Source organism: Halichoerus grypus, chromosome 1 (genome assembly GCF_964656455.1).
Source record: "Halichoerus grypus chromosome 1, mHalGry1.hap1.1, whole genome shotgun sequence".
Classification (NCBI taxonomy): domain Eukaryota; kingdom Metazoa; phylum Chordata; class Mammalia; order Carnivora; family Phocidae; genus Halichoerus; species Halichoerus grypus.
The window spans coordinates 198,231,530-198,255,591 of NC_135712.1; the positions used below are offsets into that span (position 1 = coordinate 198,231,530).

A 24,062-nucleotide genomic window follows, 5' to 3' on the forward strand; every position below is an offset into this window, starting at 1 on the left:
AAAGGTGGAAACAAGTCAAATGTCCATCAGCAGGTGACTGGATAAACAAATCGTGATACAGCCATACGATGGAATATTTTTCAGCCATAAAAAGGAATGAAGTACTGATACATGCTATAATTTGGATGAACCTCAAAACCATGCTGAGTGAAAGAGAGCAGATATCAAAGGTCACGTTTTGTATGATTCCTTTCACAGAAATATCCAGACTATGTAAATCCCTGGAGACAGAAAGAATCTAAGTATTTGCCAGGGGATCGGGGTAGGGGATGAAGAGTGATTATTTATGTGGTGGGGGTGTTCTTCAGTAGGTTATGAAAAAGTTTTGAAACTACAGAGAGGTGGTGGTTGCACAACATTGTGAGTACACTAAATGCTACTGAATTGTACACTTTAAAATGGTTATTTTAATGTTCTATGAATTTTACTTCCATTTAAAAAAAGAATTTATGACCACATCTGGTTTAGGTGTTGTGGAGTTTTGTGGCGAGCTGTGCTCCACCCTCCAGAGAACTGGCCCCCAGTTCCCGAGAAGGCAAAAGGACACATCTATGCGGGATGGGTACACAGGACCTCTACTGTTTCTGCAACATTCTTTGGGTCTGTAATTATTTCAAAATAAAAGGTGAAATGAAAAGTAAGGACATGTGTGATCATGGCTGCCCCATGGCTGCCACTCTCAGGTCTGGCACTCAGAGACTGACCAATCTCTTTGAGTCCCAGGACTTATTCCCTGACTGGCCACCTAGGACTGCCATCTGTCCTGAGCTGGCAGCTGTGGGCAAGGGGGAATCCTTATCCTCAGGAGCGGGCCCAGGGCCAAGTAGGTACTCCCAAAGATGTCAGGCTTCACCTGGATCTGTGCTTTGGGCTCTGGGGATGGGACAACGTAAGCCTCACATTCTCCCACAGCCTCTGGGATGGGACTGGCTCTGCCCTGTGTTATGGACCAGGTGAGTGTTCATGGCACGGGGGTTCCTGCCAAAACTCTGTGGGCAGGAAGCCCATTCAGGCAGCGACGCTGAGGGGGATGGGGCCCGAGGTTTGGGACATCTAGGGACCTACAGGAGACCATTGCCTCCAGCCCATATGGGTCCCTCCCATGGCTCCCTTCCTCAAGACAGATACCTGCTGGGGCACCTGGGTGGCTCAGTTGGTTGAGCATCCGGCTCTCAGTTTCAGCTCGCGGGGCATGATCTCATGGGTCGTGGGATGGAGCACTATGTCCTTGGGCTCCAGGCTCAGCAGGGAGTCTGCTTGAAGATTCTCTGCCTCTGCCCCTCCCCCCACTCACACGCTCCTGCTCTCTCTCACTCGCTTTCTCTCTCTCCCTTTCAAATAAATAAATAAATCTTAAAAAAAGAAAGAGAAAGATACCTGCTCTCCCAGAGGCCAAATAGCCAAGAGTTCTGCCCCACTTTGCCTGTGTCCTACAGCTGCCAGAACTGTCTGGAGGCGGGACCAGGAGCTGGCTCAGTCCGGTTTCACTTTCACTTTCGTTTCTCCTGAAATGACAGAGGAGCCAGGAAGAAAGGTCACAGCTACTGTGACCAGTAGCGAAGCTTAGTGCCTGTTCGCACTAGCTGCAGTGGGGCACTGGCCTCTGCTGGCCCCGCTTCCCACGCAGCGACCCCCCTTGCGAGCGCGGCGGCCAGCTGCCCAGCCTCCGGCCTGAGAATGGCCGCCCTGGAGACCTCCAAGTTGCTGGATGAGGAGCTATACTCACGGCAGCTGTAAGGCCCGAGGTGGGGAAGGGAGTGGGGCGGCCTTCTGACTTCTGACCTCCGACTGCCTACCTTCTTCTCCCCCCTCCACAGGTATGTGCTGGACTTAACGGCCATGCAGAGGATCCGGCGAGCCAAGGTCCTGCTATCAGGCCTTCAGGGTCTGGGGGCTGAGGTGGCCAAAAACTTGGTCCTGATGGGTGTGGGCAGCCTCACGCTGCATGATCCCCACCCCACCTGTTGGTCTGACCTGGCTGCCCAGGTGGGGGTTGTGAAGGGGAGGTGCTATGGGTGCCCAGGCCAGGGTGGGGGTGGGGCCCAAGAGAAATCTTGCTCAAGGAAGACTGGGTCTCTCTCTAGTTTTTCCTCTCAGAGAAGGACTTGGAAAGGAGCAGGGCTGAGGCATCTCAAGAACCTGTGGCCAAGCTCAACGGAGCCGTCCAGGTGTGTGTACACACAGGGGACATCACTGAGGAGCTGCTGCTGGACTTCCAGGTACCCTCCCTGCCCCACTCTCCAGGTGAGCCCGGTCCCTTCCTCTTCCTGAGCCGAGCAGTGGTTCTGGCCCTGCTGATCACGGAGTCCACCCAGGTGGTGGTGCTGACTGCCTCGAAGCTGGAGGAGCAGCTGAGGGTGGGTGCTTTATGCCGCAAGCTCGGAATCTGCTTTCTGGTGGCCGATACCCGGGGCCTCGTGGGGTGAGTGAGACTAACCTGCCACATCTCAAGCGGCAACCGGTCCCAGGGCTGTTCCCAAGCTCCAGGCTTGCTCCTGTGCCCCTCCCCAGCCCCCCGCCCCGGGGCCTGTCTTAGCATCCCCTCCTGATTGTAGTCCCCAGTCCCACCCCTCTGCTTCCTCCACCCCAGTCCCCAGACCTGCTCCAGTAAATCCCTCAAACTCCGGCTTCCAAGCTTCTCCCAGCATCCCTTCCCCAGTGCTGGCGCTCTGGGCTGGGCCTAGTGTCTCCCACCCTTCACCGCAAGCTCGGTGAGTAACCACTGCACCGGCTCAGGGACCCGTACCACCCCACCCCAGGCAGCTCTTCAGTGACTTTGGCAAGGACTTCACCGTGCAGGACCCTACGGAGGCAGAGCCTCTGACAGCTGCCATCCAGCACATCTCCCAGGTGGGTGCGGAAGTGTGGGTGCTCAGCTGATGACCAAGCGGGGGGCACCCCTGAACCAAACCACCTCTTCTCCAGGGCTCCCCTGGAATTCTCACTCTGAGAAAAGAGGCCGATGCCCGCTACTTCCGTGATGGGGATCTGGTGACTTTCTCAGGCATTGAGGGCATGGTTGAGCTCAATGGCTGTGATCCCCGGCCTATTCGCGTGCGGGGTAAGCCAACCCAACCCCAGGCTCCACCCCCAAGCCCCCACGGGGGGCGTACGCAGCCTGGTCCTTGGGGATAGGTTCTCCCTCCACCTTCCTCGGTGTGGAGCAAGGTCAAGGACGCAGGCGCAAGACAAGATAGAGTATGAAGAGCAACTCAGGTTCAGAGGTCATACTGACCAGGCTGGATCTCCCCCAGAGGACGGAACCTTGGAGATTGGGAACACGGCCATTTTCTCCCATTACTTGCGTGGTGGGGCTGTCACTGAGGTCAAGAAATCCGAGACTGTGAGCCATGTGAGTGCAAGTGCACCTGAGATGGGGGAGCTTGGGAGCCCCAGGGGGCCCACAGTGTTCTGCACCTGACCCTGAGCTGAGTGCCTGTTGCAGAAGCCCCTGGATGTAGCCCTGCTCCAGCCCCGTGTGGTGGCCCAGGGCCCCCAGGAAGCTGACCGTGCCCGCTGCCTCCATCAGGCCTTCCGTGCACTGCACCAGTTCGAGCGCCTCAACGGCCGCCTGCCCCAGCCGTGGGATCCTGTGAGTGGCCCCGTTGCTTCCCCCCGAGCCTCTGCCTTATTGGGGTCTCACCTGCCAGGAAGCAACGATGACGATCTCACAGACCCGAGTTATAATCCCAGAGGCCGCTTCCCACTTACACAAAGGAAATGATAGCACTGTCCCCGGACCAGAGACCGGGTCCCTGAGAGGACCAGGCACAAAGCCTGGGGACCCTGGCCATCTCCTCACCCCTCAGTTCTGGGCTGAAATCTCTACCCACATCGGCGAAGCCTCCACAGGCATTTTCGAGGCATCCTCTGGGGGCTGCACAGTCTGGCAACTGGTTGGGGCCTTCACACTCAGGCTCTGCTTCCTCCTCTGTGGAAACGGGGGATGGCTGCCTGAAGGGTTTGAGTGGGGGATGGGGCTCAGGCTGGGGCCGCTGTGCCCACAGAGTTCTACTCCACAGGATGACGCAGAGATGGTGGTGGGCCTGGCCCGGTCCCTGGAACCACTGAAGGGGACAGAAGGAGAGCCGCTGGAAGAGCTGCTGGATGAGGCTCTGGTGCAGAGAGTCGCCCTGAGTAGCGCTGGCAGCTTGAGCCCCATGGCGGCCATGCTGGGTGCAGTGGCTGCCCAGGAAGTGCTGAAGGTGGGCAGAGGCTCAGGCAGGATGAGACTGGGAAGGGTGTGGAGATCAGTGTGCGTGCCGAGGGTGCCCAGCACCAGACAGCGGCCCTGGCGCTTTCATCGGTCTGGTGAAGCCCAGCCTGGATCGCAGGCGGCTTGGAGCTGGCAGGAGTCCCTACACTGAAGTTCTGGCCTCTAGGCAATCTCCAGGAAGTTCATGCCTCTGGACCAGTGGCTTTACTTTGATGCCCTCGATTGTCTTCCAGAAGATGGGAAGCCCCTTCCCACACCGGAGGACTGTGCGCCGGTAAGAGCCTGGGGTAGGAGTGCAAGCCTTCTCCAAACTTAGGACCAGGGAAGGAACAGGAAGAATGGTCCAGAGATCCTGACCTGGAGAAGTTAGTGTAAGAGGTAGGAGACACAGCACAGCCGTCCCTGACCCCTGTCTGTGTCCCCTAGAGACGTTGCCGCTATGATGGGCAAATCGCAGTGTTTGGGGCTGGTTTTCAGGAGAAGCTGGGCCAGCAGCGCTACCTCGTGGTGAGCTTTGTGGTCCAGTCGGGAGATGTCTGTGGGAGGGCCAGGCCAGGCCCTCTGGCTAAGGCTGCTCCTGCTGGCAGGTGGGTGCTGGCGCTATCGGCTGTGAGCTGCTCAAAGGTTTTGCCCTAGTGGGCCTGGGGGCCGGGGCCAGCGGGGGCGTGACTGTTGCCGACATGGACCACATAGAGCGCTCCAATCTCAGCCGTCAGTTCCTCTTCAGGACCCAGGACGTTGGCGTGAGTGCTGGCCCCTGTGCACATCTTGCATTCTGGACTGTCCACAGTGCCCCCCCCCCCCACCTCCAGCATCTTCCTGTTCTCTTCTCAGAGGCCCAAGGCAGAGGTAGCTGCAGAGGCCACTCACCGCCTGAACTCAGACTTGCGGGTGACCCCACTCACCTACGCACTGGATCGCACGACAGAGCACATCTACGAGGACAACTTCTTCTCCCGTGTGGATGGCGTGGCTGCCGCCCTGGACAGTTTCCGGGCCCGTGAGTGCTTGACCTTGAACCTCAGCCCCTTATTCAAGGCAGTGCCAGCCCCACTCCTGACCGTCCGCCCCCTTGCTAGGCCACTATGTGGCTGCTCGCTGCACCCACTATCTGAAGCCACTGCTGGAGGCGGGGACACAGGGCACCTTGGGCCATGCTTCCGTGTTCGTGCCACATGTGACTGAGGCCTACAGAGCCCCTGCCTCGGGCTTAGCTTCTGAGGATGCTACCTACCCTGTCTGCACCCTGCGGCACTTCCCCAGCGCAGTCGAGCACACCGTGCAGGTAGGAAGCGCCCACCCAGCCCCGTCCTCAGCTGCAGACCTGTTCCCCACCTGACACCTCATGGTTCCTCTCTCCCCCACAGTGGGCCCGGGACGAGTTTGAGGGGCTCTTCTGTCTGTCTGCTGAGACCATCAACCGCCACCATCAGTAAGGCCACCAAGAGGGGTGGATGGGAGTCCAGAGCCCCCAGCCCCAGAGTTTTCAGGGCTTAGCCTCAAACCTCCTCCTCTCTCTGCAGGGAGCTCACTTCCCTGGCAGAAACAGATGGGCCACAGGAGCTGACCCTGCTGGAGGAGGTGCTGGGGGTCCTGAGAGAGCGTCCACAGACCTGGCAAGACTGTGTGGTGTGGGCCCTTGGCCACTGGCAACGACGCTTCCATTATGGCATCATGCAGCTGCTGAGCCGTTTCCCACCTGATAAAGTGGGTGTCTAGGGGTCGGGAGGCTGAGGGTTCAGGGGGACCAGACTGAGCCCAACAGCCTCCATTTCCCTAGGTGCTAGAGGATGGAACTCTTTTCTGGTCGGATCCCAAACAGTGTCCCGAGCCCTTGGAGTTTGATGCCAGCCAAGTGAGTGGGGTCTCTTGGGAACCCCAAGGCGGGGATGTGACCCCCTCAGAGCAGCGGTGGGCACCTCTGCATTGTGCAGAGATGCACAGATGCTGAGGGAGACCGCCACGTTTGTGCACATGTGGGTGTCCACATGTGAGACCGAGGCAGGCGCTCCAACATCTCCACACACGGGCAGACCCCCACCCCACGCACCTGTACGTGCTCACTCACACCCGTGCATCTGCCCGTGCTCTTGGTCTGACTGCAGGACACACACCTCCTCTACGTGCTGGCGGCTGCTAACCTGTATGCCCGGATGCACGGGCTGCCTGGCTCGCGGGACCAGACGGCGCTCAGGGAACTACTGAAGCTGCTGCCGTTGCCTGGGCCCCAGCCCTTGGCCCCCAGCTTTCCTAATGACCTGGACCGAGCTGGGGCTTCTGCTGAGTTTGGTGAGGTCCCTGGCTCTGGCCCCCCATCTGCCCTCCAAAGGCCTGGCCCTGTGCTCAGCCTATGCCACAGAAGGAAGATGGGGCCCTGGGGCCCTGCCGCCAATTCAGTTTCTCAGGTCCTCTGACCTTGCTTCTTTCGATGTTTGGGCTCATCCTCTAGCCCCTCAGTAGGCCCTCTCCCTGCTGCCCACACTCCCACGCCTCTGTTCCCATGGCAGATTCTCAGCAAAAAAGACCCCCACAAACCACTGGGCTCTGGAGAGTACCCAGCTCTGGTCCCCAGGTGAGGACAGAATTCCATAGGTGCACGCACGGATGCATGTGCGTGCACGCACACAAGCAGGGCTCGGGCTGCTGGAGAGAATGCAGCATCAATCAAGGGATCTCTCTGAACGTAGTCAGTTTAGGCTTAGGAGAGACCAAGAATAGGCACCAGGCTCCAGGGAGAGGGCAGAAGGTGGGGGCTAAGAACTGCCTGACACCCCCTTCCTCTGCCAGGCCCTGAGCAACTGAAGAAACTGCACCAAGTGCTGGAGGTCTGGAGCGGGAGCCCTCCTCTCGAGCCCCTGAAGTTCGAGAAGGTGGGAGCCCAAGCAGGGGTTGAGGGGCAAGATGGGGAGGTTGTTGGGGAAGGTCAAGAGCTAAGAAGGTGGCTTTGGAGTTTCCTTGGCCTGAATTCTCCTCCTGGCAGGAACCCCAAAGCAGATCACCTTCCCTGAGCCTCAGCTTCCTTATCTGATAAGGGGGACAGATGTCAGCAACCCCCCCCCCCCCCCCGCCGCTGAATTGTGGGAAGACCTGTGCGGGGACAGGTGGTCAGCCATGGTGAGGGACTCTGGGGCCGTGTTAACAATACTGGGAATTGGGCCTCACAGGACAATGATAGCAACTTCCATATGGATTTTGTGGTGGCAGCAGCAAGCCTGCGTGCTCAGAACTATGGGATCCCCCCTGCCAACCGCACCCAGGTAACTCTGCCCCTTGGGGCTCAGGCCTGGAGGTGGGGGTCAAACCCTAGTCCTACACCTCGGGCCCAGACCAAATCTCCTGTCCTTGGCAGAGCAAGCGAATTGTGGGCCAGATTATCCCAGCCATTGCCACCACCACAGCCGCTGTGGCGGGCCTGGTGGGCCTGGAACTGTACAAGTTGGTGGGCGGGCCACGGCCCCGCAGTGCCTTTCGCCACAGCTACCTGCATCTGGCTGAAAACCGCTTCGACTGCAGGGTGCCTTGCGCCCCAGCCATCCAGAAGGTGAGCGCTTGACACCCCACTCCCCACCAGGCCTGGGTTTTTCCTGTACCTACCAAAACAGGCTCTACTCTGGCTTTGGCTTCACACCAGAACCCAGACTCTGGGGGAGTCCTTAAGACTCCCTCCAGCCCCCTTCCTGCTGTGAAGCCAGACTGGGACCTGTCAGACACAGGAAGCAGCCATCAGCCGCCCCCACCCCTCACCCCTCCCCTGCCCTGGGTCTGGGGGGCTGCTGCAGCTTTAACTCATTAGTGGAGCCAGACATCCCTCACAGCCTCCTCCTTCCAGTAGAGCCCCTAAGGGGGAGGTGGTAGGGAGGGGGGAACTAGAGCCCTAGCCCCAAACAGAGCCTAACCTCTGCCTGCAGGGCATGGGGACCCTGGCCCACCCCCTCCAAGCCGAGTTAAAGGGCACTGAGCTCACCACCGCGGGTGGGCTCGTGTGTGTTCGTTGCATGTGTATGAGTGCACAGGGGTCTGGGCATCCCTGGCCCTATGGTGTGTGGGCATGGAGGGAGCACGCTTGTACATCTGTGTGCCAGATGGGAGTACAGGGCTCTTCTTCACTGGTGGCGTGCACGGGTGTGCATGTGAGTACACATGCAGGCCTTCCTGGCCGTGTGTGTGTGTGTGTGTGTGTGTGTGTGTGTGTGTGTCCCTTCCAGTGCAGGGCTGTGAATGCCCCTGGCTGTGTGCCCAGGCTCGGCAGTAGTTGGCATTTTCTTGGGGCACAGGAGAGAGGGGGTGGAGAGAATGCCCTCACCAGGGGAGAGGGGAGAGGTCATGGGCCAGCACTGGGCTTTTGCTGAGCAGGCCTGGGGTCCCTCAGGGCACAGTACACAGAGCCCCTTTGTGAAGGGCCTCTCCTCCAGCTAGCACATAAGCTGCCTTTGTCTATGGTGGAGGGGGAGGGGGCAAGGAAGCATCCCCCCCAACTCACCTCTGGCCTCATCTCAGCTTGACCCCACTGTGCTTTCTCGGGGAGCTGGCAGGGCCCCCTTCCTGGCCCCTGGCCACCTGCCACCCTCAGCTCCAGGCACTAGAACCCCAAGACTTTTGAAATAGGGAAGGAAAGGGGACAGGAAGAAGAAGCCTATGTGGAGTGCATCCCCCCTGGGGGCTCTCAGCCAGCGGGGCCCTAGCGGTCATTGTGCCCCTTGATCCTCTGTGCCCATGTAGTCCAATGCCCTGGCAATACAGGATGAGGGGGCAGGATGTACCCCCCCAGCTCCCAGCCTTGCATTTGAGGATCAAGCAGCTTTATCGGTGACTGCAGCGGCCCTGCTCCTGCTTCCTCAGGAAGCAACGCCCCCCCTTCCACACACACACACACACACACACACACACACACACACACACACAACCAGCCTGCGTGATGGATTGCCTGTTTCCCTGTGCGGGGGCCCCATAGCCCCATTTCCTGTGCTGGCCCCAGCATAGGCGGGGAGGGTGCTGAGACTCTGGGCCCAGATCCCACCTTCCAACCCCACCCCCCGGCTTCTGTTTCCTGCCTCTAGTCCATCTCCTCCTCTAGGAAAGGGGCCATCAGCTGCTGGTAATGGGTAAGGGGAGGGTGTGTGGGAGAAGCTTCTCACGCCCCGCACCCCCCCCCCCCACAGTTACATTACCTGACATGGACCTGGACGTGTTGGAACCGCCTGAAGGTGCCTGCTGGGCAGCCAGAGAAGACCCTGGAGTTACTGCTGGCCCATCTCCACGTAAGCCCCGTTCCTCCCTGCCTTCAGGCCTGGCCCAACCTGGCCTAGCTGGCACCTGACCCATCTCTCTCTAGGAACAATTTGGGCTGAGGGTGACGATGCTGCTGCATGGGAAGGCCCTGCTCTACTCAGCAAGATGGTCGCCTAATAAGCAGGCCCAGCGCCTGGCCCTCAGGTGAGCCCACACGTGGCTTTAGCCAGGACTTGTTCTGTTCTGGAGGTTGGAGTTGGGAGATGTGAAGTCTTTCCTCTTCCCAACCCCGTTTGGGCCCCTCACACCCTCCTGAGGCTTTCTTTTGCCAAATGGAGCCAGCAAATGGGCTGGGGGTGGGGTGAGGACAAAAAACCTGAGGAGGGGCCTCCCAGCTGCCTGCTTGGCGGGCCTCATCAGCTCCTCCACACCCTGCTAAGCCCCCCTTTCACAGCCCACTCCCAGGGGACTCGCAGCTTCCTGCCTCCTGCCCGCCCTGCCTGTTGCTCCTAAAATAGTTTCAGATGTTTCCTGTCTTGAGCTGCTCGGGCCCCTGGCTTGGGCTCCTTATGGCCCATCAGCACCCTCTGGTCCATGCCCGGTCGCTCTGCCTCCCGCTGCTCACCTAGCCAATCACCCCCAACGCTTTCCCTGCCACACCACCAGGGTGACGGAACTGGTGCAGCAGGTGACAGGCCGGATGCCTAAGCCAGGGCAGCGGGTGCTGGTGCTGGAGCTCAGCTGTGAGGGTGAGGAGGAGGACACTACCTTCCCGCCCCTGCACTACGAGCTGTGGCAAGACAGCAGCCCTATCACCCGGCTCTACGGAGCCCTGCATCCCGAGCCCACAGTAAGCACTCAATAAATGCTTGTTGAAGGAGGGCGTAAGTGGAGATGGATGAGGAAACATGGGGCAGTAATGCACAGGGCGTGTGACATGGACATGACGGGGACCCCTACAGGGAGAGAAAAGGCTCTTTAGATTCGCCTGCCTGGGCTGTGCCTCAAAGGGCTGGGGCCACCTCCTAGAGCCTCAGGGGTATGGAACCAGGATAGTCCAGAGAAAGGCCTTTTATTGTCCCAGGCTGGAGGGCAGGGTCAGAGGTAGCTGACGTCACTGCAGATGATGGGTTGGCGGCTGCGGCAGCGCATGAGAGCTGCAAAGCGTGAGACATCTGCAGGCAGCTCGGGTTCCGGGCGAGGTGGGCACGACAGTCTCTTTCCCGCCATAGCCGCCCTGCGTGCCCTGGCCAGCTGGCGCCGCAGCTGCTCAGAGAGCCCAAGCAAGAACTGAGGGGGCCGAGCACGGGCACGGGGCCCTCCTCCATCGTCCCCCTCACCCGCTGCCTCTGGCAGCTCCATCCAGTTGTGCACCAAGTCAGCAAAGCAGTTGTCCCCCAGCACTAGGGGCTGGCGACTGCGACCTCTGTTCAGCAGGGCTGCTGTCCAGTCCTCAGCTTCCAGTCCCCGCCAATGCTCCAGGCAGGCATCTGGGGTAGACTTGGGCCGTGGTCGGTGGGCAGGTGGTGCACTGGCCCCAGGAGCTCGGCTGGGCAGGGGAATGCCACTGGCCGAGAGGCGCTGTCTGTGTGGGGGCCACGCTGGGGGTGCTGGGTGCTGGAGTACAGGCAGCTCTTCCTCTCTCCATGTGCTGCCTGACACTTCAGAGAAGCCAGAGTCCCAGTCCAGGCCATGCTCCCTGGGGCTCCCCAAGACAACACCCTTGTCTCCTATCGCCACACCTTCTTCCTCCTCTTCCACACAGCAGACTGAGTCCTCTTCCAAGGCATCTGAGGCCCTGAGTCGGTGGCTGAGCGGAACACGTGGGCCGGGTTTGGGGGGTGGTGGAAGGGGGCCAGACATGGGGGGTGAGCCTGTGTCCCGGCCACACAGCTGTGGAGGAAGAGAGGGCCCAAGTTGGAGGGGGTAGTGCTTGTCACTCCTGCCTGCCTGGCCAGACCAGTCCCAAAACAGCAGACCCAGGGGGCTGGAGAGGCCTGCGGGCCCGGGCAGCAAGCCTCCAGCGGGCACCGGGCCGGCATGGGGGCGCTGGTACACGTAGCTCGTGTGGCTCCCGTCAGCCGACCTGGTGGCAGTCCGGCAGGCTGCAGCACGCACAGCTGGGCAAGTCGGTACCCGCCACCAGGGCGGGAGGCAGGGTTGCGGGCCTGCCTGCATCGGGAAGTAGATCCTGTTCAGGGCTGGGGGTGGGGGAGCATCCCTGCTTCCTGAGGGATTTGGCTCCCCAAAGCTCACAGCCTCTTTCAGAGAAAGAGCACTTGCGGGGGGTGGGGGGTAGAGGAAGGAGGTCAGCCTGGGGTAGAAGGCATCCATACCAGCGCCAGCACTTCTTTAGTCCCTCGCAGCCCCCTGATCCGCCCCAAAAGAACTTTCTCCCCGCCAACTCTCTCCGTCACCCCGGCAGCAAGGCCAGCTGGGCGGCTGTTACTTGATGCCCAGCGCAGCTCCCAACCGTCCGAAACCCGATGCGGGCCATCTGGGCCATCTGCGCCGCCCCGCCCCCATCCTGCCTCGGATGGGCACTCGGGCCGGGCCCCTACCCGGGTGTCGTTCGGGCCGGATGGCAGCTGGGCACCCCACACGCGTCCCCACATGCCACACCCGCTCCCAAGCCTCACCAGTTCCCAGCGAAGCTGGCCCAGGAAGCTGTCAAGCCGAGCGCTGTGCATACCCGTGCTGGAGCCCCCGCCAGGCCTGCCAGTTCCTCCTCGAACTCCAGCGGGAGCGGCGCGGAGAGGGCCCAGCGGGCCGGCCAGCGGCGCCCGGCCCTCCGCCTGGCTCCGCCGCTCCTCGCTCTCCACAGCTCCGGCCGCCGCCGCCGCCACCGCCCCAACATCTGGCAGCCGCGCCCCGCCCCTGGTGCCGCAGCCAATGGGGCCGGGGCGGGGCTGAAGTGGCCCCGCCCCTCGGGCCCGGCCGAGTGGGTGCGTGAGCCTGACGCCGGCTCCCCACTTCTCTCCGGCTCTGGGGGGAGGGGCGGGGCTGTGGCTGGAAGCCGGGCGGCTCCTGCCTGGGACTCCCCCACACCCTGGGCGGTTGGCTGCATGACCCAAGACAAGGCGATTCCCCGCGGTAGCCTCAGCTTCCCCGTTTTTCCCGGGATAGGACTGCGGTCCCTCCCGCAGGGGCTCCGTGAGCGCGCGGAGCCTCCGGCCACGCCCACGTGCGGACAGAGCGCCCCCAACCGTCGGACCTAGCAGTGCTGTGGCCCACTCCGGGCACGAGCCACTGAATCCGTTCCTGGAGGGGCCTCGACAAACCCTGGAAATGATGGGTCCGGCCCCTCTGAGGACTCCGGAAGCACCGGACCTCGCGGCGGCACCGGAGAGGGGCTTCGGCCACGGCCCAGCCCACGCCCTCTCCGCCCCGCGTCTGGCAGAGCTAGGCAGGGCCGCCCTCTAGTGGGGAGCGCGCGGTTAGCGGGGATTACCTCGGCGACACCTGCATTCCCTCTGCCCGCACCACAAGCCAACCTAGAGTGAGTGCAGGGGGTTAGGGCGGCACTCTCTGTCCAGAATGGTCAGAGCGCGTTCCTGGAGGCCGCTCCAGGATCCGAGGCTAGGTTCCAGGATACAGTCTAACTTGAGACAGATTAGGCAAGCCAGTAGACAAAAAAATAGCCGTAAGGAGGGTGGATGGGCTAGTCTGGGAGAGGGGTCTCACAGAGGAGGCAGCATTCTGTATGGGATCTGAATGAGCCATCATGGGAGATCAAGAAGGGTATTCTAGGGGCGCCTGAGTGGTTCAGTAGATTAAGCGTCTGACTCTTGATTTCGGCTCAGGTCATGATCTCAGGGTGGTGAGATGGAGCCCGGCGTTGGGCTCCACGCTGAGCGTGGAGTCTGCTTAAAATTCTCTCTCTCCCAGCCGAGATGCCCTTCAACAGGTGAATGGATAAAGAAGATGTGGTCCATATATATAATGGAATATTAGCCATCAGAAAAGATGAATACCCAACTTTTACATCAACATGGATGGGACTGGAGGAGATTATGCTAAGTGAAATAAGTCAAGCAGAGAAAGTCAATTATCATATGGTTTCACTTATCTGTGGAACATAAGGAATAGCATGGAGGACATTAGGCGAAGGAAGGGAAAAATGGGGGGGGGGGAATTGGAGGGAGAGAGGAACCATGAGAGACTATGGACTCTGAGAAAGAAACAGGGTTTTAGAGGGGAGGGGGGAGGGGGGATTGGTTAGCCCGGTGATGGGTATTAAGGAGGGCACATACTGCATGGAGCACTGGGTGTTATACGAAAACAATGGATCGTGGATCACCACATCAAAAACCAATGATGTATTGTATGGTGACTAACATAACATAATAAAATTAAAAAAAAAAATTCTCTCTCTCCCTCTGAACACTCCCCACCCATGCTCGCTCTCTCTCAAAAAAAGAAAACAAAAAGAGGGGTAGTCTAGGCAGAAGCAAGCACCAGCCAGTTAAAGGCCCTGAGAAGAGAGGAGTTGCACAGGGCTTAACATAAAGAAGGCCCAGGTGTCTAGACGATGGTTGTTGGGGGGAAGGAGGTCAGCAAAACCAGGCTCCTAGCAACCCTAGAAAGAAAAATAGGGTTTTGTTCTTGGTGTGATAGGGAGCACTGGGCTTTTGAGCAGGGAATGACCTGGGCTGGCTCCTGTTTGGGTAATCCCCGCTGCTTTAGGAGAACCACTCTGTAATCAGACTGAAGGCTCCTGCCCTCACCCACCAAGAGAGGGGAGGGCCTGGGCCTGGGTAGGGCTGGGGCACAAGAGGGGGTGACTTTGGGGTATGTTTTGGAGCTACAATCAAGCCTTGCTTTTGCATGAATATGGGTAGGGAACGAGGAGCATCCAGTAGGACTCCTAGATTTCTGGCCTGAACAACTGGTTGGATGAGATTGCTGTGACTTGATCCAGGAAAGAGACTGCAGAAGAACGGGTTTGGGGAGGAAAACCAAACGATTATTTGTGGATATGCGACCCTTGAGATGCCTGTTGGACATCCAACATGAGATGCAGAGTCAGCCACTGGGTGTGTGACTCTGGAATTTGGGAGAGAGATTGGCACTGAAGCCTTGGATCTGGAAGGCAAAGCGAGTGGATAGTATTTAAGGCCACGGGCTTGGATGTGTTGGGGGAGGTGAGTGTAGACAGCGGAGGGCAGCGGTCAGGACTGAGCCCTGGTGGTAGTAGGGAAGCAGGACCAGCAAACGGGCTAAGCAGGAGAAGCCAGGGAGGTGGGAGGAAACCGAGAGAGTGTGGGCACTTAGGAGTCAAGGAGCAAGCGTCAAACACTAGAGGAGGTAAGATTGGAGAATGAACCGAAGTCAGCAGTATGCAGGTCTCTGAGGACTCTGACGAGGGCAGTTTCACGAAGAGAGGGACAAACTGGATGATAGTGGGCAGAAGAGAGTGAGAGACGAAGAACTAGAAAGAGCAAGTGTGGACAACTTTTTAAAAACTGACATATAAATATAGGGCCCCTGGGTGGCTCAGTCATTAGGCGTCTGCCTTCGGCTCAGGTCATGATCCCAGGGTCCTGGGATCGAGCCCCGCATCGGGCTCCCTGCTTGGCGGGAAGCCAGCTTCTCCCTCTCCCACTCCCCCTGCTTGTATTCCCTCTCTCGCTGTCTCTCTCTCTGTCAAATAAATAAATAAAATCTTTAAAAATAAATAAATAAATATTGACATATAAATATAACAAATGGACAACTCTCAAAGGTATAGCTCAATGAATGTTAAAATCTGTAGACCCTTGTACACCTGTCACCCAGATCGAGGTATAGACTAGTCCCAGCTACTCCAGGGAGGACACTCTGTGTCCCCTCTGATTGATATCCCCAAAGATAACCACTATTTTGATTTATATCACCAAGGATTCTTTTTGCTTCTGGGATGTAGGCAACTTTTAAGAGATTTTGTTGATGGCTGGGCTCAGATTTACAGGCAGATAATGTTCTTTTTTTTTTTTTTTTTTTAAAGATTTTATTTATTTGAGAGAGAGAGAGCACAAGCAGGGGAAGCGGCGGAGGGAGAGGAAGAAGGAGTCTCCCCGCTGAACATGGAGCCTGATGCAGGACTTGATTCCAGGATCCTGGGATCATGGCCTGAGCTGAAGGCAGAGGTTTAATGGACTGAGCCACCCAGGCGCCCTAGGCAGATAATGTTCTTAATGGTGAGAGGGGGTGGGCAACTGGAGTTTGGACTCTGTGGCGTAGCAAGTCCTTAACCTAGTTTTCCTGGGTGCTGTGTTTGTGTCTCCAAAGACTGCATGACCAAGACTTACTTCCCTAAGCCTCAGTTTCCCTACCTGAAGCTTGATCCTTTCCCCCTAACATTTCCTTTGGGTTATAGTAACGAATGGGAGAATTCACTGGAAGCAGTAAAACTTGGGGTTGTCCAGGCCTCTCTTTTTTTTTTTTTTTACATTGGGCAAGTTATTTAACTTTTCTTTTTAAAGATTTTGTTTATTTATTTGACAGAGAGAGAGCACAAGCAGGCGGAGCTGCAGAGAGAGGGAGAAGCAGGCTCGCCACTGAGCAGGGAGCCCAATGCGGGGCTCAATCCCAGGACCCTGGGATCATGACCTGAGCTGAAGACAGATGCTTAACCTACTGAGCCACCCAGGCGCCCCTTGTCCAGGCCTCTTAATGCCTGCCTGGAGTCTAGAGCTCAAGTCACCAGGATGGGCGGGGCTAGGATCTGGGAGGCCCAGGAGTCCAGCCTGCCCAGCTGTGTTTAAGCAACTGACCTAGCAACAGGGTAGGCCTGACAAACACGTCTGGCCTTCCGGAGTCTCATCTGCTGTCTGTATCTTCAGGCCACTATGGCCCTGCTCAGGCCCCCGGCGCTTCTGCTTGCTCTGGTTGTCTCTGGTGAGGAGCCGGTGGGTGGGGGAACCCCAGTTCTCATGCCCCAACACACTCCACAGTGGAGTGGAATCGTGACTCTTCTTGGATAAGCTACCATGCAGGGCAGGGGCTGTGGGAGAGCCAGGGAAGGGCAAAGATCTAACTCCCTGACCCTCATTCCTTATCGTGGCTGCTTCCTCAACCAAGTCTTCACTCCCGTTCTGTTCAATGTGCTGAGCCCTGGTTGGATGTGGGGGACAAGGAAGAGTTATGGCTGCTTGGTCCCGAGATGCGACCTGGCCCTGAGGCTGAAGGGCTCATCTATGTGGTTCCACGAGCCTGGGGGGCCTCCAGCCTGAATTGTCTCTTTCTCACAGAACTCCATTGCCTGCCCTGGTTCATAAATGTCTCTGAAAGCCAGGGACCTGGCACCGTCATTCATTCCTTCTCCTTCAACTGCACTGCTCACATGCCCGTCCTGAAGTTGGTCCGTGTGCAGCCACCCACCACCTTCTTCAACCAACCCAGCTTGAGCAGGTGGCAGAAGATCTATGTGGGCATGGTAGGGTCATGGGCCCAGATGGGAACCATGGGGAGGCAAGGGCAGGCCCTTAATTCACCAAGCCAGAGGTAGTGTAGGGGGATGGAGCGCCTGGAGTCCCACATGACACTGCCCATCTGCCACAGGTGACCTTAAGCAGCTCGGCCCGGCTGGACGCCCTAGCGGTGAGCCACTATGAACTGCAGCTTCGGTTCACATGTGGCAACGATTCGATGGAGGTACCACTCTATGTGGATGTGTACCAGGACCCTGGCTATAGCCCATGCGCTGGCCGATTTGCCAGCCCAGGTGAGGCCAGGGGCAGCAGGCAGGGGGTGAGCGGGCATGGCCTGAACAGAGCCTCCCTGACCTCCCCTCTGGCTAGCTGGGGAAATCATTCAGGTTCGGGAAACAGTCACACCTGGGGCCCAGCTGTACACTCTGCTGCTCCCAGGCCTGGAACTCCAGCGTGCCCAGGTGAGCCCAGCACATGGACAGTGGGGGACAGGATGGGGGAGGCACATGGGGAAACCAAGCCCGGCCCCTCCTTGGCCCAGCTCCTCTCTGGCCAAACACAGACTGCAGAGAGACCCTTTAGTGTCCACTAAGCCTCTGCGTGATGCATGTTCTTGGAGAGAGCCACCGAGGGCTGCCCACCCCCAGTGACCATGGCTGTTCCTACAAGGACATCTTAAGGGCTTGTGTTCTTTTAGGTTCTCCTGTGTGTTCTGAATTCTTTATGAAAATTCTGTATCACTTTTGCAATCCCCCCAAAAATGTTGCTAAACAAACAAACAAGAACAAAATAATTGATTTAAAAGCAGAAAAGATTGAGGATCAGGGCCAGGGGTCAGGGTGGAGGTTGGGGAGCCACCCGGTGATGGGTTATGGGAGAGTTGGGTATGGGCAGGTACCAGCTGGGTTGTTGGGGGACTTGGGGGCACTGGGGGCTGGGGCTGGGGCCTCCAGCATCCCTGTCCTGTCAGATAAGCATCAACAGTGCCCAGGACCCTCCATACTTCCCTGGACCTTTCTCCATCAATGGGCAAGGTTGGCTGCTGGCGCCATCCCAGGGCCTCAAAGGCCAGGCTACAAAGGTGAGCTTGACTTGGAACCTGGGGATACCCATGGATGGGGCATGCAATGGACACAGTTTCCTGGAGGTTTGTTTGTTCTTGGCCTCCTAAATTTTGCTGCCCTACTCAGACATAGCCCACATCCGTACCTGTTGCCACATGCTGGCTGTTCTCCCACGTTGGCCTGGTTCTGTGCTGGGTTCTGGAGTTCCAGAAAGAAAAGGGATCCCTGGCTCTGGGAGCTCTCCCTTTAATAGAACTGAGAGTGTTCAGAGCAGTCACACAGGAAGAGAAAGTTCTGGGTAAAGTGGCTCGTCTGGAGGTTAGAGAAGTTCCTTCCTTTTTTTTTTTTTTTTTTTTTAAAGATTTTATTTATTCATTTGACAGAGAGAGAGATAGCGAGAGCAGGAACACAAGCAGGGGGAATGGGAGAGGGAGAAGCGGGCTTCCCGCGGAGCAGGGAGCCCGATGAGGGACTCGATCCCAGGACCCTGGGATCATGACCTGAGCCGAAGGCAGACGCCTAATGACTGAGCCACCCAGGCACCCCGAGAAGTTCCTTCTTTAAAACTTCCATGTCTTAATGATTGGTTCTTAGCAACTCTAAGATGATATCATACTGTGAATGACTCAGATATCACACTTTTTTGGGCTGTTTGCATCCTAAAAGAAAAATTTATGGCCCCCAAGAACAGGACTCAAAGGAGTACCTGTCAGCAGAATGACAGGTATTGGGGTAGAGTGAGGGTTGGGGCTCCTTGTCCATGGAGGGCCTGAGGCAGGGGGTGCCTGTTTGCAGGGAAGACTAGGCACAGCCATACAGTAGACACACTAGTCCCCTTCCTGTTCTGTGTGCACCACAGGTTTTCCAGCTTCAGATTTTGGTGACCTTTGGCCAAAATCGAAGCTGCCATGGGATGCTGAAGGTGAAAGTTTTGCGTGTTCCCTCCAGTCAGATCTCCTTCCTGTAAGGCTTCCCTACCCTGGGTACAGTGGGGGTGGCCAGGCCTAGCCCCAGGGAATTAGGAGTAAGGTTAAGGTGTGGCTCTGCTGGAGTGTCCCCAGCTAGCTCCTGTATGAGGGAACTCCTGGGGGAGGGGCCTGTGGACAGGGCTAGGGGTGGTGTGAGCGGGCATGAGCTAGTGCCCCCCCTTTTGGTCCAGGGGGCAGGCCCCGAATATCACCATCCCGGACGACCTGGCCCCCGGCAGTAAGGTGGTTCAGGTTCGAGCCCGGGGCTTCGACGTGCGCTACGAAATCCTCTCCCCAGTGCCCTGCCCGCTCTTCTCCATCGGACGTGGTGAGGGGCCCTGGGGGTGGGGGCGGTGCGGGATGCCTCTGCGGCTGGTCCAGAGTGACCCGCGCTACCTCCTCGCCCTCCTGAGAAACGAGGCTGGAGCCGAGGCAGACAGGGGTGCGGTGGCGTTTGGAGGCCGGGCTAGAATTAGAGGCGAGCCTCGGAGGAGGTGGCGAGAGGGGCCAGGCTCAGCGCCCTCCCGCTGCGGTGGATCCGGTGGGAGGCTGGGGACAGGACTGAGCTGGGGGAGGGGCTAAATTAGCATTCCCCACCCCTACCCTGCCCAGAGGACGGCGTGGTCCACACCACCGCGCCCCTGGAGTTGGCACAGGCCCGGGGCGCGGCGGTCACTAGGCTGCAGGTGAAGGCCTATGAGCGGCTCAGGCCGTGGGCCAGTGTTGACCTCGATCTCACGGTGAACGTGCATTCGGTCAACCGCTGGCCCCCGCGCTGCCTCCCAGCGATGCTCGTGTGAGTATACCGGAACCTTACCTAAGCTATTGGGGTGATGGCCATGGCTCGTGGTCCTGTTCGACTCTTGCCCTGCGGCCCACACTCTGCTCCCAGGACTGAAATCCCCGAGACCACGCCGGTGGGCACGGTGCTGAACACCTTCACTTGCACTGATCCAGACTCTCCTGGCTCCACCCTCGACTACGAGCTGCGGTTCCACAGCCCTCCTGGCCCAGCTAGCCTCTGCCTTCGAGGCAGGGCCTTGGAGGTGCCCAGTCCCCGCCTCCAGACCCATGTGCAGGGTGCTCGGCACAGGAAGGTGGAGGGTTGGGGGGCAAGGGTCTGTGGGAGCTGAGACTGTGGCGGTGAAGGAGATGGTGGTGAAGTCAATCTGCTTTGTAGTCCAGAAAACAGAGGCTCAGGGTTGCCTATGTGTGGATGCCCTGACCTGATGTAGCCCAGTGTGGCTCTAGGCTCACCCAGGCCTTGGCTCGGCCTCACTCTGTGGCCCCTCTGGCTAGGTGAATGCCACACTGGACTGTGACACTCCTGGGGCCTGCTTTCAGCATGCAGCCTCCATCCTGGTGCTTGATGGTGGTCAGCCCCTGATGACCAGTGAGTGACCATACCCAGGCCTGGACATTCAGGACAGGGCTGTTCTGTACTCCTCTCCCTAGCCTCAAGATAGGGTCACCTCTCCTCCCACAGAAACCAATAGGGCAGGGTTGTCTCCAGGTCAGACCCCTAGGGTGGGGCATTATCTCTCCTCTCCTTGGCATCTAGCCCACACACCCCCCTCCCCGCCGTGAGGAATGGCTATTGCTCTTCCTTCCTCCAGACCCACTCCCTCCTTAGACCCCCAGGGCAGGGCCATGTCTCCCTCCTCAGACCCCAGGGAAGGGCTGGGCACCCCAGGCCAGCTCCGTGACTGCCAAATGGCTTCCAGCTGAGGTGCCGGTATTGGTGATGGTGACCCCTGTCAATGAGTTCTCCCCAGCCTGTGTCCCACACACATTCCGGATCCGGGAGGATGCAGGGCCCCACACCCTGCTGGGCGCTGTGGTGGGCACGGACAAGGATTACCCACACAACGGCATTGAGTACGACATCTCTGGTGGGCCCACCGCCTTCTCTGTGGACCGTGTCAGCGGTACTCGCACCCCAGGGCTGGGAGGGAGGGGTGGAACCAGAGTTGACTGCAGGCTGAGGCTGGGGGCACCTCTTCTAGGGGAGGTTCACCTCCTGGGATCTTTGGACTATGAGCTGCAGAAATTGTACAGGCTCACAGTCCTAGTGACCGACCAGAGCCAAGACCAGGACCCCACCCACCGCCGCTCTGGCTCCTGCACCATTACCATTGAGGTTGAGGTAATTGAGCCCCAAGGCCTTGGCAAAACTTGGAAAGTGTTCAGATCTTCCTCTGGCATTCTACTTTTCTACACTGGGCTTAAGTTTCCTCCATTGGTTGGCTGGAGGGAAGTGGTGCCTCATAATGGAAACCTTTGGAACCCGTTTTCTGACTTCTAGGCTCTGGCTGTAGTTGGGGGAGACTGAGGGGCTGGCCTGGGGAATTGGGGGTGACCTGGCTACCCTCCTGCAGGATGTGAACGACCATGCCCCCGAGTGCCAGCCCCCATTTCAGGAACTCACCATCTACGCTCCCCTGGGCCATAGTGTGGAGGTGACCAAGGTGTCCTGTTGGGTTCCTCAGGAGCCACAGCGTCTGGTCTTTTCCTACAGCATCGTGGGAGGTGAGGGCCGTGGGGGCCTCCTGGCTGTTGGGGAAGGAGCAGGCCGAGGCCAGCAATGATCCCCTTCCTCTGCCACTCTGCTTTCAGGGAATAGTCAGAGCCGATTCAGCCTGCAAGGACCCATCCTGGTGCACAACAACATGTTGGGGCCCCCCTGGCCAGAGCAGCCCCATACTCATGAGCTATTGATCCGGGTGGCTGATGCAGGTCCCTCCACTCCCCACCTCAGCACCACAGCCACTGTCATTGTGCATCTCGTTCCCTGGAGCACCAGCACAGTGGCCACCCGCACCCGCAAAGCTGCAGTGAGGGGGGCCCTTGGGACCTTGGGAGGTGGGGAGAGAGGATCTTGAAGGGGGATGAGACCCAGTTTTCCAGGTGGAACAATGGGAGAAGGCACTCCAGAGGGAGCCATTGAGTGTTAAGAGCCTAGCAATTTGGAAGAGCAACTCTGCGGTGTGTGGTGGCCCAACTCTTGGAGTGGTCTGAAGGCTGGATGATCAGGACATTTTGGAAGGGCTGTGGCCCCCATTTCAGGTGCCTTCAATGATGACACCCATGCTTGTGACAGACACGGAGGCTTTCTGGCAGCCGGAACCCTGGTTTGTGGTGGTGCTGACCGTGACCAGTGCCCTCTTTCTCTTGGCTCTGGGCTGGCTCTTCAGCAGGCTCTTCCAGGGGTAAGGTTCCTATCCCTCTGCTCTCTGCCTCCCCCCAGCCCACTAATGGACCCCATCTGTGATAGGTGGTTTCACCAAGATTTGATGACAATGCCCGAGGTGATGTGCAGACAAACTGATATTAATGGGAGCTGCTCTCCCTCCAGAGGTCCTCAGGTCAGAGGCGGAGAGGCACTGGGAGCAAGTTGGCTCCCTTATTGGCAAAGCCCGGTCTTGGACTGGGGTAGGTGTGGATGAGACCCAGTGCTTGAGACCCAGAGTTTGTCGTGCATTGGGCATTTATCCCTATTTCTGACCCCCTACCCTCCGCTTCAAACCTGATCTGCCCCTACAAATGAGGGTTTTTTTTGTGGGCACAGGACTGAATCCAGGGGAAGGTGGGGGTAGCAATGTGGGCATTGCCTACAGACATTGGCTATCCCCAGTATAAAGCGGCAGATAAATGGTGCTGGTTCCTGGAGCCAGCAGGTCTGCTGCCCTCACTGATTGGTCCCTCCTCCTGGCCTTTTAGGTTGGCCCAGATGCTACAGACACGAAGAAAACCAGCCCAGGCTCTGCTACTAAACAGGTCAGCCCCCTTTGCATACCTCTATGCCTAGAGTCCATCCCTTAAACTCACGCTGGGACCAAGAGCCTTTTCCTTTATTCCTACTCTTACTTTGCCCTAGTATCCAGGGAACTGAGGAGTCCATTGAGGGGTTCATGGAGGCACCGAGGATGGAGATGCCCCAGACACCTAGCAGTGTCATGAGCTTGGTATGCCAACCTGCCATCCTGTATAGTGGGCACTGAGGCTGTTCTAGAGTACTCCCCTGTCAAGCCTGCCTCCTTGTGGATGGCTACCCCTGTGATAGAGCCCATGGCAGCACCATCAGGATGGAGGAAACAGGTGGGCCCCTGACCCCCCAGGGAGCAGACCTCCAGCTGCTCCCTGGGGTCAGGGCTCACCTCATTGCCTCCTCTCATTCTTCCCATCAGCAGCTCTTTGACGGCAGAGCACAGGACTCCCGTGAGTCCCCCTTTTCCCAACACCTGGGTCCACTTTCTCTCCTCAGCCCCTCTCAGCATCTCCTTTTACCACCAGGCATCCACTATTTGCTCTTTCCCTGAATGGGGTCTATTCTCACCCCCATTCGCATTTCAGCCAACGTTTCTCAAACACCTGTTGGACCAGAAGGTGACTCAGACCTGGTCTGGTTCCTGCCTATGGCAGGAATCGTGGTGAGGGAAGAGGCCCTCAGATATTACATTGTCATCAGTGATTTATGGCAGAGTAATCTGGCACTGGGCTTAGGGGGGGCTGGTATCCAGTTTGTGGGAATCAAGGAGGCTTCCCTGTGCATTTGAGCCAGACTTCACAGGATTGCTGAGAAAGGAGGGAGGGGACAGGTTGGATCAAGGAGATGGAGGGTCTCACCAACGGTTCTGGAATGTCTTCCCCTACCTTTAAGGGAAGGAGGCTGTTCTGCTGAGGCCAGCAGCGCCCTCTCTCCCTCCTGTTTATCTGAGCTCAGGTACAGGCAGAGATTACCTGTTCAACACGCTCACGGGAGCCCGGCGCTGGCTCTGAGGCCAAGAAGCGGCTTCACTATGTGTGGAATTTCTTTTTCCCATGATCACGGGCTGAGTCTTCAAGTTGATTCAACAATAAACAAAATTACAAACAGCAGAGTCCCGGCCTTGTAATCCACCTGTGGGAGAAGCTCTGGGATCTGTGCTTCCTTGTTCTCACTTGGAGAGGGCCTTGCCTCCGGGAACACTCTAGGGAGTAGTAGGATTATTTTTCTTTTGAGAAGGCATTGTATGATGCTCTGCCTGACCGTGATTAACGCCGAGATAAGAGGCTGTTATCCTTGCTAGGGACATAGGAGGCCTCCAATCAGCCCGTCCCTTCAGAGACCACCTGCTCTAGCGGATGGGGAGGGCCGGGGAGCTTCCATTTCCCACTGAACAGAGAATATTGT

The 24,062-nt window shown here is 58.2% G+C and overlaps 3 protein-coding genes across 9 annotated transcripts; 2 read left to right on the forward strand and 1 right to left on the reverse strand.

Annotated features, from left to right (window-relative positions):
• The first annotated feature begins 1,508 nt into the window (after positions 1-1,508).
• On the forward strand, positions 1,509-10,326 carry UBA7 (ubiquitin like modifier activating enzyme 7). Of its 6 annotated transcripts, XM_036109531.2 has the most exons (24): positions 1,510-1,733; positions 1,818-1,986; positions 2,085-2,219; positions 2,316-2,422; positions 2,760-2,850; positions 2,926-3,061; positions 3,255-3,352; positions 3,446-3,592; positions 4,023-4,205; positions 4,383-4,490; positions 4,643-4,723; positions 4,804-4,959; positions 5,051-5,216; positions 5,296-5,501; positions 5,584-5,648; positions 5,740-5,923; positions 5,997-6,071; positions 6,322-6,505; positions 7,004-7,086; positions 7,381-7,473; positions 7,566-7,757; positions 9,376-9,474; positions 9,549-9,649; positions 10,112-10,326. In XM_036109531.2, exons 1-24 carry the CDS (start codon positions 1,678-1,680, stop codon positions 10,308-10,310), a joined length of 3,114 nt encoding a protein of 1,037 aa, XP_035965424.2. In that variant the 5' UTR covers positions 1,510-1,677; the 3' UTR covers positions 10,311-10,326. The 6 variants fall into 6 exon arrangements, with proteins under 6 accessions (XP_077934103.1, XP_035965424.2, XP_077934098.1 ...); XM_078077972.1 differs by having other exon boundaries at positions 2,085-2,422; XM_078077986.1 differs by having other exon boundaries at positions 1,818-1,863; positions 2,085-2,422.
• A 175-nt stretch (positions 10,327-10,501) lies between these two features.
• On the reverse strand, positions 10,502-12,301 carry INKA1 (inka box actin regulator 1). 2 transcript variants are annotated; one of them, XM_036109547.2, is made up of 2 exons: positions 12,138-12,301; positions 10,502-11,338 (listed from the first exon to the last, which is right to left on the reverse strand). In XM_036109547.2, exon 2 carries the CDS (start codon positions 11,306-11,308, stop codon positions 10,544-10,546), a length of 765 nt encoding a protein of 254 aa, XP_035965440.1. In that variant the 5' UTR covers positions 11,309-11,338; positions 12,138-12,301; the 3' UTR covers positions 10,502-10,543. The 2 variants fall into 2 exon arrangements, with proteins under 2 accessions (XP_035965440.1, XP_035965439.1); XM_036109546.2 differs by having other exon boundaries at positions 12,085-12,301.
• A 4,280-nt stretch (positions 12,302-16,581) lies between these two features.
• On the forward strand, positions 16,582-23,764 carry CDHR4 (cadherin related family member 4). The gene is made up of 18 exons (XM_036109548.2): positions 16,582-16,862; positions 16,988-17,150; positions 17,227-17,318; positions 17,828-17,938; positions 18,781-18,884; positions 19,081-19,217; positions 19,502-19,685; positions 19,782-19,935; positions 20,189-20,282; positions 20,614-20,817; positions 20,896-21,035; positions 21,268-21,418; positions 21,506-21,723; positions 21,956-22,098; positions 22,610-22,666; positions 22,767-22,854; positions 23,080-23,107; positions 23,613-23,764. The coding sequence occupies exons 1-18, from the start codon at positions 16,590-16,592 to the stop codon at positions 23,666-23,668; spliced, it is 2,397 nt and encodes a 798-aa protein (XP_035965441.1). The 5' UTR covers positions 16,582-16,589; the 3' UTR covers positions 23,669-23,764.
• Positions 23,765-24,062: the final 298 nt, after the last annotated feature.

Excerpts from the sequence above, each read along its gene's own strand:
- UBA7 (XM_078077972.1), top strand. The coding sequence starts at position 1,678 with ATGGCCGCCCTGGAGACCTCCAAGTTGCTGGATGAGGAGCTATACTCA. Across the intron at positions 5,649-5,739 it reads ACCATCAACCGCCACCATCA|GGAGCTCACTTCCCTGGCAG; the intron begins GTAAGGCCACCA and ends CTCTCTCTGCAG. Across the intron at positions 7,474-7,565 it reads CCCCTGCCAACCGCACCCAG|AGCAAGCGAATTGTGGGCCA; the intron begins GTAACTCTGCCC and ends TGTCCTTGGCAG.
- INKA1 (XM_036109546.2), bottom strand. The coding sequence starts at position 12,135 with ATGCACAGCGCTCGGCTTGACAGCTTCCTGGGCCAGCTTCGCTGGGAA. Across the intron at positions 11,339-12,084 it reads GCCAGCTTCGCTGGGAACTG|CTGTGTGGCCGGGACACAGG; the intron begins GTGAGGCTTGGG and ends CTTCCTCCACAG.
- CDHR4 (XM_036109548.2), top strand. The coding sequence starts at position 16,590 with ATGCGACCTGGCCCTGAGGCTGAAGGGCTCATCTATGTGGTTCCACGA. Across the intron at positions 22,099-22,609 it reads TTCAGCAGGCTCTTCCAGGG|GTTGGCCCAGATGCTACAGA; the intron begins GTAAGGTTCCTA and ends CTGGCCTTTTAG. Across the intron at positions 22,855-23,079 it reads CTAGCAGTGTCATGAGCTTG|CTCTTTGACGGCAGAGCACA; the intron begins GTATGCCAACCT and ends TCCCATCAGCAG.